Source organism: Scyliorhinus torazame, chromosome 1 (genome assembly GCF_047496885.1).
Source record: "Scyliorhinus torazame isolate Kashiwa2021f chromosome 1, sScyTor2.1, whole genome shotgun sequence".
Lineage (NCBI taxonomy): Eukaryota > Metazoa > Chordata > Chondrichthyes > Carcharhiniformes > Scyliorhinidae > Scyliorhinus > Scyliorhinus torazame.
The window spans coordinates 65,949,278-65,965,852 of record NC_092707.1 but is presented as its reverse complement, the minus strand read 5'-3'; the positions used below and the strand labels follow the sequence as shown (position 1 = coordinate 65,965,852).

The 16,575-nt window shown below is 45.4% G+C and overlaps 1 protein-coding gene across 3 annotated transcripts in view; it reads right to left on the bottom strand.

Annotated features, from left to right (window-relative positions):
* The window catches only part of ascc2 (activating signal cointegrator 1 complex subunit 2), an 82,149-nt gene that overhangs the window by 20,123 nt on the left and 45,451 nt on the right, over nt 1–16,575 (bottom strand). For all 3 annotated transcript variants that reach the window (XM_072496023.1, XM_072496043.1, XM_072496034.1), the window contains exons 10-13: nt 14,992–15,099; nt 11,966–12,034; nt 2,700–2,774; nt 1,397–1,586 (exon numbers count right to left, since the gene is read on the bottom strand). In XM_072496023.1, the coding sequence (XP_072352124.1) occupies nt 1,397–1,586; nt 2,700–2,774; nt 11,966–12,034; nt 14,992–15,099 (442 nt within the window). The remainder of the gene's footprint in view (nt 1–1,396; nt 1,587–2,699; nt 2,775–11,965; nt 12,035–14,991; nt 15,100–16,575) is intronic.

Genomic DNA, 16,575 nt, shown 5'->3' with positions numbered 1-16,575 from the left:
ATTGTGGAAAAATTAAAGCTAATGGTGTACGGGTAACACTGGCATGGATAGAACATTGGCTAGCTAACAGGAAATAGAGGATAGGCATAAATGGGTATTTTTCTGATTGGCTAGATGTTGAGTGGTGGGTTATGGGGATCTGTGCTGGGGCCTTAACGTTTTACAATATATATAAGTGACTTGGATGAAGGGATCATAGGGACCAATCGTTGCTAAATTTGCTGATGACACAAAGATAGGTAGGATACTAAAATGTGAAGAGGGCACCAGTAAGTTAAGTGAGTTGACAAAAATCTGGCAAATGAGTTATAATGTGGGAAAATGTGAAGTTGTCCATTTTGGCAGGAAGAGTAAAAGAGAAGCATATTATTTAAATGGTGAAAGACTGCAGATCTCCGAGGTGCAGAGGGATCTGGGTGTCCTAGTGCTTGAATTTCAAAAAGCTAGTATGCAAGTACAGCAAGTAATTGTGAAAGCTAATAGAATGTTCATTCATTGCAAGGGGAATTGAATACAAAAGTAGGGAGGTTATGCTTTAGTTTACAGGACATTGGAGTACTGTGTTCAGTATTGGTCTCCTTATTTAAGGAAGGATGTCAATGCTTTGGAAGCAGTTCAAAGATTTACTAAACTAATACCTGGATTGGGTTAGTTGTCTTATGAGGAAATGCTGGACAGATTAGGTTTGTATTTGTTGGAGTTTAGAAGAGTAAAAGGCGCCTTGATTGAAACATACAAGGTCCCAAGGGTCTGACAGGTTCAATGTGGAGAGGATGTTTCCTCTTGTAGGAGAATCTATAAGACTCTAGGGATCATTGTTTAAAAATAAGAGGCCAGCCGTTTAGGACAGAGATGAGGAAAATATCTTTCTCACGAAGAGTTGAGAGCTTTGGAACTCTCTTCCTCAAAAGGTGGTGGCGTCTTTGAATATTTTTGAGGCAGTGGGTAGGTAGCATCCTGATAAGCGAGGGGGTGAAAGGTAATCGGAGGTAAGCGGGAATTAGGAGTTGGGGTTACAATCAGATCAGCCATAATTTTATTGAATGGCTCAAAGGGCGGAGTGGCCTACACCTGCTCCTAATTCTGATGTCCATACGTATGTTCATATGCCTGACAGTGAGTGCAGCCGACTCAACCACAGGGACAGTAAGACTCTAATCTTTACTTCACCAAACATTCACAGGTATGCTTTTGGCGACAGTCACTTGATAGCAATTAGGGACAGGAACACTTTCTAATTATTCACTCCCTAATGCAGGGCTACTAATGTCAGCTATTGGCAGCTAAGATCAGGTTGAACCAGTTACCTTCCTAGTCTGTGATGTTCAGTTGGTCATTCGAAAAACTCCCAAACCCAATAGGAGAAGATACTACACTTATTCTATTTGGTACTTACATAATCATCATTTTCATATTCTGGCTGTTTAAGTTCTTGTTCTATTTCACCATTTGCAGCTGAAATATGACTGGCACCAGGGGCATGTGAAATGTGAGCATTTCCTGTGGCGAAGGCAGGTTTGTTCCTGCCACTAGCTTCCCAGGCACTGTCAACAGCTTTGATGATGTAAGATGTTCTAGTTTCATCACTATGGTTCAAGTTAAGATAAATACAAGTCAAAATTTACATTGATGTATACTGTACTTTTAAAAACTGCCCAAACTTTTTCCCCTTAATTTGTTGGTAGATAAATCCATGAATTCATTTCAGTTGCTTTACAGGATTAATGTTTCCATGTTAAATCATCTTCCAATGGCATTTCAATTTGAGTGACTTAGCGTTCCAGGTAATTTCTATTTCATACTCAGAACACTTTACAATAATAAATTATTCTTTAAGGACTGAAAGCCACAAGTTCATTAGAATAGCAGTATCACTTTTCTCCTCATTTCCATTACACAGAATGTTTACAAAAGCCACAGAAATGGTCGTAGCCATTTCCTTCTAATAGCATATCCTTGCTTTCTTTTATTGTGAAAATGCAAGAGAGCAGGAGCATTTTTCAATCAGTCATGGTCAGATTGCTGGGCAGGTAGGCAGAACAGAAATGCACATGGGACTCTGGTGACTGCACAACTGACATAGTAATTCAAGAAATGGAATACAAAGGTATCAGATTTCTACAAAATGCAGGTGTAGAAGTAGGTTGAGTTTTATTTAGGATAAATATTATCCAGTAGAACAGAAGGCAGCTGTTCAATGTAGCTTCAATGTACATGTCATTGCTCTCTGTCTTTCATTATGTTTCTTTCTTTACAACATTAATTTGTGCATGTAATCAAAAAGTACTGATTGGAGGTCAAGGACTAAATGGGTCAAACAGGATTATGATCATTCGCCATCATACTGCACAAGAGACTTGAAATATTATCCATCTGTGTTTAATGATGGTATCAATGCCGGTGCAGACACGATGGGCCGAATGGCCTCCTTCTATACTGTCAATTCTATAAGAATGGAAAAATATGTTTCCTCAAATTATTCACAAAAATGTCACCAAAACGCCATAGAAATTATTTGCAAACCTACACATGTAGATTAAGTTATCCAACTGATATTTTTAAAGGATAAAGAAATGCATTATCTTGCCACATTTTTAGTACTAAAAGTATAGAATTTATTTTCTTCCCAAAGTGTTAACCTAGGCCTGCAATTTCAATTTTAGCCATTACAAGCTTCCAGACCAAAGATGAAAGGATACAGTGCAGGAAATGCCTGTTGTAGAAGGCTGATATCATCAGCCACTGGAAACTGCTCATCATAGTCTGTCAGAAACCTGTGTAAGGATAAATGAAATTCCATGTAACAACGCATTTTTGAGGACATAAATTTCTTGTGCACAACCACAGCATTTACAATTTTGAAAATAAATAACTGACCTGAATAATAGCATTTTGGAAGAGGCAGATAAGAGTAATTTTTAATTTAATAAAATTAAAAATTAATTAATCATTATTATTGTCACAAGTAAGTTTACATTAACACTGCAATGAAGTTACTGTGAAAATCCCCTAGTCGCCACTCCGGTGCCTATTCGGGTACACTGAGGGAGAACTTCGAATATCCAATTCACCTAACAAGCACGGCTTTCGGGACTTGTAGGAGGAAACCGACCGGAGTTCCCTGAGGAAACCCACGCAGACACGGGGAGAACGTGCAGATTCCGCACAGACAGTGCCCAAGCCGGGAATCGAACCTGGGACCCTGGCGCTGTGAAGCAACAGTGCTAACCACTGTGCTACCGTGCCGTAATAAGCAAAGATGATTACTTCCAAGAATATTTCTGAAAATATACTTGTTTTTTTGGGGTGATGAAAGAAAAATAACAGGTTTTAATTACTTGTGTCCTTCCCAATTTTGTTGAAGTAATTTTGAATATCTGTCATGGCTTGGAAGTGCACTGCAGAAATTTATTTTTGACTTGGCTGTTTCTCCTTCAGGTTTCTACTGCTGCCATCTGTAGCTGCAGATTCAACCCAGTGAACAAAAGAATCAGGCATACATTTCTTTATCACAACTATCGCTGCTGCTCAGTCATTAATCAGCAGAAGATAGAAGACTTGGTGGTGGAGGCCAAAACGCATATCTCATGTACAAGGTACCTGGATCTGCATCTGAAGTGCTGTAGCCTGCAAGGCTACGGACCAGGTGCTAGAAAATGGGATTAAAATGAGCGGCTAGTTTCTTTCTTCTCTTTTTTTACCCAGCACAGATACGATGGGCTGAAGGGTCTCATTTTTCGTCAGTATTCATAGAACATAGAACATAGAACAATACAGCGCAGTACAGGCCCTTCGGCCCACGATGTTGCACCGAAACAAAAGCCATCCAACCTACACTATGCCATTATCATCCATATGTTTATCCAATAAACTTTTAAATGCCCTCAATGTTGGCGAGTTCACCACTGTAGCAGGTAGGGCATTCCACGGCCTCACTACTCTTTGCGTAAAGAACCTACCTCTGACCTCTGTCCTATATCTATTACCCCTCAGTTTAAAGTTATGTCCCCTCGTGCCAGCCATATCCATCCGCGGGAGAAGGCTCTCACTGTCCACCCTATCCAACCCCCTGATCATTTTGTATGCCTCTATTAAGTCTCCTCTTAACCTTCTTCTCTCCAACGAAAACAACCTCAAGTCCATCAGCCTTTCCTCATAAGATTTTCCCTCCATACCAGGCCACATCCTGGTAAATCTCCTCTGCACCCGCTCCAAAGCCTCCACGTCCTTCCTATAATGCGGTGACCAGAACTGTACGCAATACTCCAAATGCGGCCGTACCAGAGTTCTGTACAGCTGCAACATGACCTCCCGACTCCGGAACTCAATCCCTCTACCAATAAAGGCCAACACTCCATAGGCCTTCTTCACAACCCTATCAACCTGGGTGGCAACTTTCAGGGATCTATGTACATGGACACCTAGATCCCTCTGCTCATCCACACTTTCAAGAACTTTACCATTAGCCAAATATTCCGCATTCCTGTTATTCCTTCCAAAGTGAATCACCTCACACTTCTCTACATTAAACTCCATTTGCCACCTCTCGGCCCAGCTCTGCAGCTTATCTATATCCCTCTGTAATCTGCTACATCCTTCCACACTATCGACAACACCACTGACTTTAGTATCGTCTGCAAATTTACTCACCCACCCTTCTGCGCCTTCCTCTAGGTCATTGATAAAAATGACAAACAGCAACGGCCCCAGAACAGATCCTTGTGGTACTCCACTTGTGACTGTACTCCATTCTGAACATTTCCCATCAACCACCACCCTCTGTCTTCTTTCAGCTAGCCAATTTCTGATCCACATCTCTAAATCACCCTCAATCCCCAGCCTCCGTATTTTTTGCAATAGCCTACCATGGGGAACCTTATCAAACGCTTTGCTGAAATCCATATACACCACATCAACTGCTCTACCCTCGTCTACCTGTTCAGTCACCTTCTCAAAGAACTCAATAAGGTTTGTGAGGCATGACCTACCCTTCACAAAGCCATGCTGACTATCCCTGATCATATTATTCCTATCTAGATGATTATAAATCTTGTCTCTTATAATCCCCTCCAAGACTTTACCCACTACAGACGTGAGGCTCACCGGCCTATAGTTGCCGGGGTTGTCTCTGCTCCCCTTTTTGAACAAAGGGACCACATTTGCTGTCCTCCAGTCCTCTGGCACTATTCCTGTAGCCAATGATGACATAAAAATCAAAGCCAAAGGTCCAGCAATCTCTTCCCTGGCCTCCCATAGAATCCTAGGATAAATCCCATCAGGTCCCGGGGACTTATCTATTTTCAGCCTGTCCAGAATTGCCAACACCTCTTCCCTACGTACCTCAATGCCATCTATTCTATTAGCCTGGGGCTCAGCATTCTCCTCCACAACATTATCTTTTTCCTGAATGAATACTGACGAAAAATATTCATTTAGTATCTTGCCTATTTCTTCAGACTCCACACACAATTTCCCATCCCTGTCCTTGACTGGTCCTACTCTTTCCCTAGTCATTCGCTTATTCCTGACATACCTATAGAAAGCTTTTGGGTTTTCCTTGATCCTTCCTGCCAAATACTTCTCATGTCCCCTCCTTGCTCGTCTTAGCTCTCTCTTTAGATCCTTCCTCGCTACCTTGTAACTATCCATTGCCCCAACCGAAACTTCACACTTCATCTTCACATAGGCCTCCTTCTTCCTCTTAACAAGAGATTCCACTTCCTTGGTAAACCACGGTTCCCTCGCTCGACGCCTTCCTCCCTGTCTGACCGGTACATACTTATCAAGAACACGCAGTAGCTGATCCTTGAACAAGCCCCACTTATCCAGTGTGCCCAACACTTGCAGCCTACTTCTCCACCTTATCCCCCCCAAGTCACGTCTAATGGCATCATAATTGCCCTTCCCCCAGCTATAACTCTTGCCCTGCGGTGTATACTTATCCCTTTCCATCATTAACGTAAACGTCACCGAATTGTGGTCACTGTCCCCAAAGTGCTCTCCTACCTCCAAATCCAACACCTGGCCTGGTTCATTACCCAAAACCAAATCCAACGTGGCCTCGCCTCTTGTTGGCCTGTCAACATATTGTTTCAGGAAACCCTCCTGCACACACTGTACAAAAAACGACCCATCTATTGTACTCGAACTATATCTTTTCCAGTCAATATTTGGAAAGTTAAAATCTCCCATAATAACTACCCTGTTACTTTCGCTCATATCCAGAATCATCTTCGCCATCCTTTCCTCTACATCCCTAGAACTATTAGGAGGCCTATAAAAAACTCCCAACAGGGTGACCTCTCCTTTCCTGTTTCTAACTTCAGCCCATACTACCTCGGCAGAAGAGTCCCCATCTAGCATCCTCTCCGCCACCGTAATACTGCTCTTGACTAGCAGCGCCACACCTCCCCCTCTTTTGCCTCCTTCTCTGAGCTTACTAAAACGCCTAAACCCCGGAACCTGCAACATCCATTCCTGTCCCTGCTCTATCCATGTCTCCGAAATGGCCACAACATCGAAGTCCCAGGTACCAACCCACGCTGCCAGTTCCCCTACCTTGTTTCGTATACTCCTGGCATTGAAGTAGACACACTTCAAACCACCTACCTGAACACTGGCCCCCTCCTGCGATGTCAAATCTGTGCTCCTGACCTCTATACTCTCATTCTCCCTTACCCTAAAACTACAATCCAGGTTCCCATGCCCCTGCTGCATTAGTTTAAACCCCCCCAAAGAGCACTAACAAATCTCCCCCCCCAGGATATTTGTGCCCCTCAGGTTCAGATGTAGACCATCCTGTCTGTAGAGGTCCCACCTTCCCCAGAAAGAGCCCCAGTTATCCAAAAATCTGAATCCCTCCCGCCTGCACCATCCCTGTAGCCACGTGTTTAAATGCTCTCTCTCCTTATTCCTCATCTCACTATCACGTGGCACGGGCAACAACCCAGAGATAACAACTCTCTTTGTTCTAGTTCTGAGCTTCCATCCTAGCTCCCTGAAAGCCTGCCTGACATCCTTGTCCCCTTTCCTACCTATGTCGTTGGTGCCAATGTGGACCACGACTTGGGGCTGCTCCCCCTCCCCCCTAAGGACCCGGAAAACACGATCCGAGACATCACGTACCCTTGCACCTGGGAGGCAACATACCAAACGTGAGTCTCTCACGCTCCCACAAAATCTCCTATCTGTGCCCCTGACTATAGAGTCCCCAATTACTAATGCTCTGCTCCTCTCCCGCCTTCCCTTCTGAGCAACAGGGACAGACTCCGTGCCAGAGGCCCGTACCCCATGGCTTACCCCTGGTAAGTCGTCCCCCCCACAAGTATCCAAAGCGGTATACTTGTTTCTCAGGGGAACGACCGCAGGGGATCCCTGCACTGACTGTTTTTTCCCAGTCCCTCTTACAGTTACCCACCTATCTCCAATCTTTGGTGTAACTAATTCCCTGAAGCTGCTATCTATGACCCCTTCTGCCTCCCGAATGATCCGAAGTTCTTCCAACTCCAGCTCCAGTTCCCTAACTCGGTCTTGGAGGAGCTGGAGATGGCAGCACTTCCTGCAGGTAAAATCAGCAGGGACACTAACTGCATCCCTCACCTCAAACATCCTGCAGGAGGAACATTGCACTCCCTTCCCTGCCATTCCTCTAACTTTCTACCAAGATCTGGCTAAAAAATAATAATAATATAATAAAATATGGTACTTACCTCAGGTTTTTCGTCAGTATTCACTCAGGAAAAAGATAATGTTGTGGAGGAGAATGCTGAGCCCCAGGCTAATAGAATAGATGGCATTGAGGTACGTAGGGAAGAGGTGTTGGCAATTCTGGACAGGCTGAAAATAGATAAGTCCCCGGGACCTGATGGGATTTATCCTAGGATTCTCTGGGAGGCCAGGGAAGAGATTGCTGGACCTTTGGCTTTGATTTTTATGTCATCATTGGCTACAGGAATAGTGCCAGAGGACTGGAGGACAGCAAATGTGGTCCCTTTGTTCAAAAAGGGGAGCAGAGACAACCCCGGCAACTATAGACCGGTGAGCCTCACGTCTGTAGTGGGTAAAGTCTTGGAGGGGATTATAAGAGACAAGATTTATAATCATCTAGATAGGAATAATATGATCAGGGATAGTCAGCATGGCTTTGGGAAGGGTAGGTCATGCCTCACAAACCTTATTGAGTTCTTTGAGAAGGTGACTGAACAGGTAGACGAGGGTAGAGCAGTTGATGTGGTGTATATGGATTTCAGCAAAGCGTTTGATAAGGTTCCCCACGGTAGGCTATTGCAAAAAATACGGAGGCTGGGGATTGAGGGTGATTTAGAGATGTGGATCAGAAATTGGCTAGCTGGAAGAAGACAGAGGGTGGTGGTTGATGGGAAATGTTCAGAATGGAGTACAGTCACAAGTGGAGTACCACAAGGATCTGTTCTGGGGCCGTTGCTGTTTGTCATTTTTATCAATGACCTAGAGGAAGGCGCAGAAGGGTGGGTGAGTAAATTTGCAGACGATACTAAAGTCGGTGGTGTTGTCGATAGTGTGGAAGGATGTAGCAGGTTACAGAGGGATATAGATAAGCTGCAGAGCTGGGCTGAGAGGTGGCAAATGGAGTTTAATGTAGAGAAGTGTGAGGTGATTCACTTTGGAAGGAATAACAGGAATGCGGAATATTTGGCTAATGGTAAAGTTCTTGAAAGTGTGGATGAGCAGAGGGATCTAGGTGTCCATGTACATAGATCCCTGAAAGTTGCCACCCGGGTTGATAGGGTTGTGAAGAAGGCCTATGGAGTGTTGGCCTTTATTGGTAGAGGGATTGAGTTCCGGAGTCGGGAGGTCATGTTGCAGCTGTACAGAACTCTGGTACGGCCGCATTTGGAGTATTGCGTACAGTTCTGGTCACCGCATTATAGGAAGGACGTGGAGGCTTTGGAGCGGGTGCAGAGGAGATTTACCAGGATGTTGCCTGGTATGGAGGGAAAATCTTATGAGGAAAGGCTGATGGACTTGAGGTTGTTTTCGTTGGAGAGAAGAAGGTTAAGAGGAGACTTAATAGAGGCATACAAAATGATCAGGGGGTTGGATAGGGTGGACAGTGAGAGCCTTCTCCCGCGGATGGATATGGCTGGCACGAGGGGACATAGCTTTAAACTGAGGGGTAATAGATATAGGACAGAGGTCAGAGGTAGGTTCTTTACGCAAAGAGTAGTGAGGCCGTGGAATGCCCTACCTGCTACAGTAGTGAACTCGCCAACATGGAGGGCATTTAAAAGTTTATTGGATAAACATATGGATGATAATGGCATAGTGTAGGTTAGATGGCTTTTGTTTCGGTGCAACATCGTGGGCCGAAGGGCCTGTACTGCGCTGTATTGTTCTATGTTCTATTCTGCACTGTAACTTCTCTATGGTTCTACTATAACACAGAACTTGTCCTTCAACATCATTCCTTCTCTCGCCCACCAAATTGGATATTCAGCTGTGCATTATCAGTGCAAGAGTTATCCTCTCCAATGTTCTCATGTAAACGCACCAAGTGCCACCCCCACTACTACTGAAACTCAACATTCCATTTGGAAATCTGATACTACACCTAGGTAGGTTGTGCTTTTTATTCATTTTGATATTTCTTTAAAATAATCTTTAAATTGTTTTGTAAATACATGTTATGATATAGAATACAGTCCAAATGCAAGAGAGCTAAAACCTCCTGTTATTTTTATGAAATATGTATCTAACATCAAGCTAATTTACAACATTTTCAAAACTGGATAAGGGCTTTAAAATGACTGAAGCCATGGCTGGCTGTGGCTTTCAAACAAAAGGAACTTTCTGGCAGTCACACAGGCTGACACCTTACTTTCACTGAAGCGATGATAAAAAACCTGTGAGCTGCAGAAACCAACTTCAACTGGAATTATACAAAGACCATCTACATTTTCTGCAAGGCCTGGCCAACTGAGACGACTAGCCTGCTAGGACAAAAGACCCACAACCCCCTTTTAAATTCGTAATGATTGAACATCAACAATCTAAAGAATTCAGAGAAAGGAATTAATATAAATCCTTTGTCTAAGCCAAGTAAGAAGTCCTACAACATCAGGTTAAAGTCCAAAAGGTTTATTTGGAATCACCAGCTTTTGGAGCGTAGTTCCTTCATCAGGTGATTGAAGAGGTAGGTTACACAAACACAGCGGGAGGTATTCTCCCCCCCCACCTGGGTGGGAGAATCGGCGGGTCGCCGCGCGAGTCGCGCCACGCCGCCCCGACACGATTCTCCCACCCCCCCGAAACCAGCGCCGCGAGAATCGCGTCGGGCCACTTGGAGAATCGCCGCAAACAGCGATCCTCCGTCTGGCGAAAAAATGACAGTCCCGCCGGTGCCGTTCACCCCTGGTCGCTGCCGGCGGGAACTCTGCAGGAACGCTGGGGGGGGCGGCCTGTGGGGGGAGGTGAGCCTCCGATGGGGTCTGGCCCGCGATCAGGGCCCACCAATCGGCGGGCCGGCCTCTCCCCCCCTGGGCCTACTTCCTTGCGCGGCCGGCCCTGACCGACCCCATGTTGGGTTGGGGCCGGCGCGCGTAAGACGTTCCCCGCACATGTGCAGGATGGCACAGCCCAACTGCGCATGCGCAGGATTGAGCTGCACCAACTGCGCATGCGCCCATTTGGCGCCGCGTAAGGAGGCTGGAGTGGCGTGAACCGCTCTAGCGCGTGCTGGCCCCCTATGGGGGCCAGAATAGGTTGTGCCCGGGCCCTGTTCGCGCCGTCATGAAACGTGACGGCGTTCACGACGGCGCGAACACTTGGCCTCAATATCGGAGAATCTCGGCCAGCATATATAGACAAAGCCAATGATGTAAGATGATACTTTGAATGCAAGTCTTTACAGGCGACTGGAGAGAGGGATAATCACAGGTTAAAGAGGTGTGAATTGTCTCAAGCCAGGACAATTGGTAAGATTTTGCAAACCCAGGTCGAAAGATGGGGGATTAAATGTAGTGAGACATGAATCCAAGATCCTGGTTGAGGCCGTACTCATGCATGCGGAACTTGGCTATCAGTTTCTGCTTGGCGATTCTGCTCGGCGACATTTCAGCAGTCAAGGGCATTCAGCCTCTTTGGGTAAGCATTCTCCAAAGCGCGACAACGCAGAATTGTCAAGCAGAAACTGTTAGCCAAGATGAAGGAGCTACGCTCCGAAAGCTCGTGATTCCAAATAAACTTGTTGGACTTTAACCTGGTGTTGCAAGACTTCTTACTATGCCCACCCCAGACAACGCCGACATCGCCACATCACGCCTAAGCCAAAGTAGAGAAGTGGGAGTCATGTCAAATGACCCCAGCTGGGAGAACCAGTTCCCCGGCTTGTTGTTAATCAGTCTGCCATCTTCCATCTAACAAGCAGCAGCTAAGTACCAGAGCTCTGTCCAGGTTTAAATGCCTGGCCTCAATCTACACTGTTTCTAGTGGAACTTCTGCAGCAGCACTTGAAAGACAAATTAATCTCTTTGTGCCTATCCCATCATGGAAGTCATCTCTAAGTGAATAACCTAGCATCGGTCTTCAACCTGTCGACCCTATGAAATAATACACCATTGGGCTTGGATTCTAGACACATGTGAAACAAAGTTCTTTATTCTGTTGTTCATTGCCCTGTAAACCTTTCTTTCTCTATCCCCATTTATTGCATGATTGCTTTGGGGCCATATAGAGACGCTGTCCCTCGCATTTTGTGTGTCTGCAAATAAACTACCGTCTGAGTTCACCCTAATAGAAATTGGACCACACCAAAATTGAGGGATTGGAAAATATGTCACTGCTTATAAGGGGTGAAATCAAAACCAAAACATCTTTCTGTTTAGAGATGGGTAGTGAGAAGAGAAATGCAGGGTGCATAATAGAAGCATATAAAATCCTTGTTGATGGCATTCTTTGTAAACATTCCAGATCTTGACTGCACCCTTACCTCTTCTGGTGTAGCAGAGTTGTAAAGATCTGAAGGAAATCTTCTATAAAAGCCAGAATATGTTCAGATCTACACAACAGAAAAATAAAACGATGAAAAGTTTTTTTTAAAAAGAGAAAGAAAACTGTTGTGATAGTTATTTCTTTAAAGCAGTTGCCTAGAACTGAATTTTCTTATATTGTGCACAATTCCAATGAGACTCCTGCCAACCCACGATGAATGCTGAAACTAGCTTGCACATGTGCACTGGTCTGTGTATGCGTGGATGACCAAAAGCGTCATTCCACTGTGCCCAGCCTGCCAGTACACCTCTACACATGATGCATACCTCTGCATGCATGGGTTGCAGTGCTAGAACAAAACTTTACTGTTTGCTTATGTGACTATGACAAACTAAATTGCGACAGACAAAGATTGATGAATAGGAAAGTTGTCTTTAAATACAAAGTACAGATACAATGGGGCGGCAGGCACCGAGGACCCGGGTTCAATTCTGGCCCCGGGTCACTGTCCATGTGGAGTTTGCACATTCTCCCTGTATCTGCATGTGTCTCACTCCACAGCCCAAAAAGATGTGCACCTTCTTCTGCACTGTAGATTCTATGAACACCATGTGCAGAGTAGGTGGATTGGCCATTCTAAATTGTCCCTTAATTGGGAAAATAAAATTGGGTACTCTAAATTTATTTTTTTAAAGTGCAGATGTAAATCAAAACCATCAGATCAAGATGAGAAAACACAGCTGGAATTATTTGAGCGGTGTCATTATTGGATCTGGCTGCAGCCAACTCCGTCATTCGATACGGCGCAACATAATCAACAGCGCATGTCCGCCATTGGCTGCAGCACTAGCAGCAACACAGCCATTCAATGCTCAAGTACAATACACAGCTCACCAATCCTCCCAAAGGGTTAAAATAATTGGAGAGGTTACAGAAACTAGGGTTATATTCCCTGGAATTTAGAAAAATAGAAGCTAATAGGATCAAAGTTGAAGGGAGTAAGGCAGGACTGAAATAGAAGGAGACTACTCCCCTTAGCTGGGGAGTCTAGGATTAGAGGATATAGCTTAACAATTAGAGTCAGGCCTCTCAGGTGTGAAAGATAGAAACGCATAAAGAGTGATACAAGTCTAGAACTCATTTTCACAAACGGTTGATGCTAGGTCAATTGTTAATTTAAAATCTGAGATTGAGATCTGTTATCCAAATGAATTGACAGATATGGGGCAACGATGGGTAACTGGACTTAGATCACAGATCACACTGCATGGTGGAACATAGTTGAAGGATTAAGTGGCCTATTCCTGTTCCTATGCACCAATGTCTTAATATAGATCATAACTGCAAACAGCGCACATATTATGCTACACCACATGGTTTAAAACTAATTTACTGAAAATGCTTTGAAATACACTTTATCAATATGGTGCATGGTCAGAGTGAATTTGGTAAAGAATGAAGTTAAGAAAGATAGGGTCTGAAGATAGTGAAGTATAAGAAGGATCAATTGTTGTCTGATATTCTCATGTTGATCAAAATGCTCCTTGAGGAAGCTAAAAATCTTTCCTAAAGGATATTGCGGTCAGGTAGGTTTATAAAGTAAAATCAGAAAATGCTGGAAATACTCAGCTGATGAGGCAGTAACCGTGGAGAGAACAGAGTTGGTGTTTCAGGTCAATGATCTTTCACAAGAACAGTTCTGATGAAAGGTTTTTGATCGGAAATATGTCTCTCTCGGCAAAGATACTGCCTGACCTGTTGAGTATTTCCAGCATTCTCTATTTTTATTAGCAGCCCCCTAAAACCCTCATTTAAATATCTGGATGCTGTTTTCACCCGGCGCCGGGGATCAACGGCCGCGCCTGCGAGGCCTCAATGGGTGCTGTTTATCATCGGTTTCCACAATTGTGGATGAGGAGCGATGGAACCTCGAGGGGTCGCAAGCCATTACAGCCCCCCCCTAGGTGGTCAGGGATAGGGCAGGGTAGTACCTTGACACTCCCCCCTGCTACCCAGGGGCACTGCCAGAGTGCCAGGTCAGCAGTGCCTGGGTACCAGGTTGGCAGTGCCAGGGATTGGCACCATGCCCATGAAAGGCAGGTTTGAGGGGGTGAAGGAAAGGTTGAGCGGGGATGATGGTGGGGGGCCTAAAAGGGGGATGATGTAGTGATCGGGGCAGACGTTCAAAATGGCGCCCCAATCTTTGAGGGGCCGGTATTGCTGGCGAGCTCAGCTCCCTAGTCCAACCCCCCCTCCCCCCGCCCGAGGCCCCAAAAAAGGCAGTATTGTTGAATAGCGGTGTCAACCTCGGCACTGCAGCCGCCACGAAACATACCGCCAAGTGCACCCGAAACCTTTCTTGGACCTTTTTCAGGTTAATCGTACCCAGTATTAGATCAAAGGATGAGGCATACAAATTGGCAATAAAAAACAGTAGGCCCAAGGATTGTGAGCAGTTTAGAATTCAACAAAGGAGGACAAATGGATTGATTAAGAAAGGGAAAATAGAGTAAGAGACTAAAATTGCAGGGAACATAAAACTGACTATAAAAGCTAACTGGAATTCTACGTAGAATGAACTTAAATTCCCAGGGCTTTGGCATACCTTTGGATTAGACTCAGGGTAAGTAAATGAACCTTCAAGATAGTGTAAGATAGGGGTACTATTTTTTGGGGGGGTGGGGTGGAGCTTGCTTTGTTTAATTTATCTTTAGATGCAATAAAGTTTTTCTTTAAAAATGTGAAATCTTGTGCCATAGTTCTGTTGGTTAATTGTTGAGTGTTCAGATATCTTCTTTAAACATTAAATAGTCCCTAACAGGACTGTAATAGTAGACTTGGCTGTGATATCCTCATATTAGAATAGCTTGCCAATACTCATGCACGAAGCAGGGGAAATCTACTGACATTTGGTAAATTCAGCTTTACACAGTCACAGCTTCAGAACAAAATGTACGTTATTCAAAGTCAAATCTGAATAGCTCATATCGATAGTGAATGAGCCAGTATTTCTTGCTTCCTTACCCATTTTCTAGTATAGGTTGAAGGCAGATATAGTTAATGATGAGATGAAAAGTTTCAATCATTTTTTTCCTCGAATGTGAGACCCTCCTCCACAAGTCGTTCTGCAAACTGAAGAAAAAGATGCTTTCAGGCCTCTATGAATGCTTACTATCAGTATATTTCAGTCATATTTCAAAAGTTGAGTCAGACGCTGGGTGATGTAGTGGGTCACTATACTAGCCTTTCACCCCAAGGATCCAGCTTCGAATCTCAACTAGACTACTCAAATTTAAATTACACACACACACGCGCGCGCGCGCACGCACGCACGCACACACACACACCACAGAAGGTTGCCACAATAAATGAGCCGTAAGTCACTCCCGCGCCGGTTGGGAGAATCGCCTGGGCCGCCATAATTTCCCGGGACTCCGGTCCGACGCCCTCCCGCAATTCTCCCAAGCGGCGGGAACGGCCCGGTCGACTTTCGCAGGCCGGAGAATCGCCGGAGACTCCGAAAATGGCGATTCTCCGGCACCCCCGCTATTCTCAGGCCCGGATGGGCCGAGCGGCCAGGCCAAAACGGCCGGTTCCCCCCGGCGCCGTCCACACATGGTTGCTGCAGTCGTGAACGGTGCGTGAACGCTGGGGGGGCGGCCCGCGATCGGTGCCCACCGATCGTTGGGCCGTCCTCTCTGAAGGAGGACCTCCTTCCTTCCGCGGCCCCGCAAGATCCGTCCGCCATCCTCTTGCGGGGCAGACTTCGAGAGGACGGCAACCACGCATGCGCGGGTTGCTGCCGGCCAACCCGCGCATGCGCGGATGACACCCGTTATGCGCCGCCGGCCACGTCATCTATGCGGCACCGCCTTCACGCGGGCGACAAGGCCTGGCGCGTGTAGTTGGCACGGCCCTGATCCTGGCCCATTGTCAGGGCCTGAATCGGTCGGGATTGGGGCTGTTTCGTGCCGTCGTGAATCTCGACGGCGTTCACGACGGCACGGCCACTTCGGCGCGGGAGTGGAGAATCCCGCCCCATAATTGTGGCCCAAACCATTCTTCTGGGCCTTCTTTAATATTACCTTTTAAGCACATTCCCGACACCGTTGCGCTCGCCTATCTCCCTCAGCATATCCCGTTACTCACGGTGAGGCTGCCAGCTGACCAGTGCTGCAGGCCCTCATATTGAGCCTCCCACCTTGCAAACCCACCCTTCATGCTTAATTGGAGAGCGAACACGGGGGCATCCAATTAGGAGCCCGCCACACAAAATTGCACCGCTGGGTATCTTGATGACAAGCGCGGCCTTGGTATCTCCATATGGTCCCAACTTCATGTTCCTGACATCCATGGGAAAATTCAGCCCGTGGAATGTCCTACCAGAAACTGTAGTGAATATTTTTGAAAAGCTATTATGGATACATACATAACAAAAAAATAAAATGGTACAGGCTAAGATTACGGCAATAGGGTTAAGTGAATAGTTCCTTGATAGTACTGAACTTGAATACTGATGAAAAGAGAGACATGTTGAAGAAGCTTTTCACTTTGCACTGATCAGGACAAATGCAAGATTGACAATTTCAAAACATCACAACAATCTAT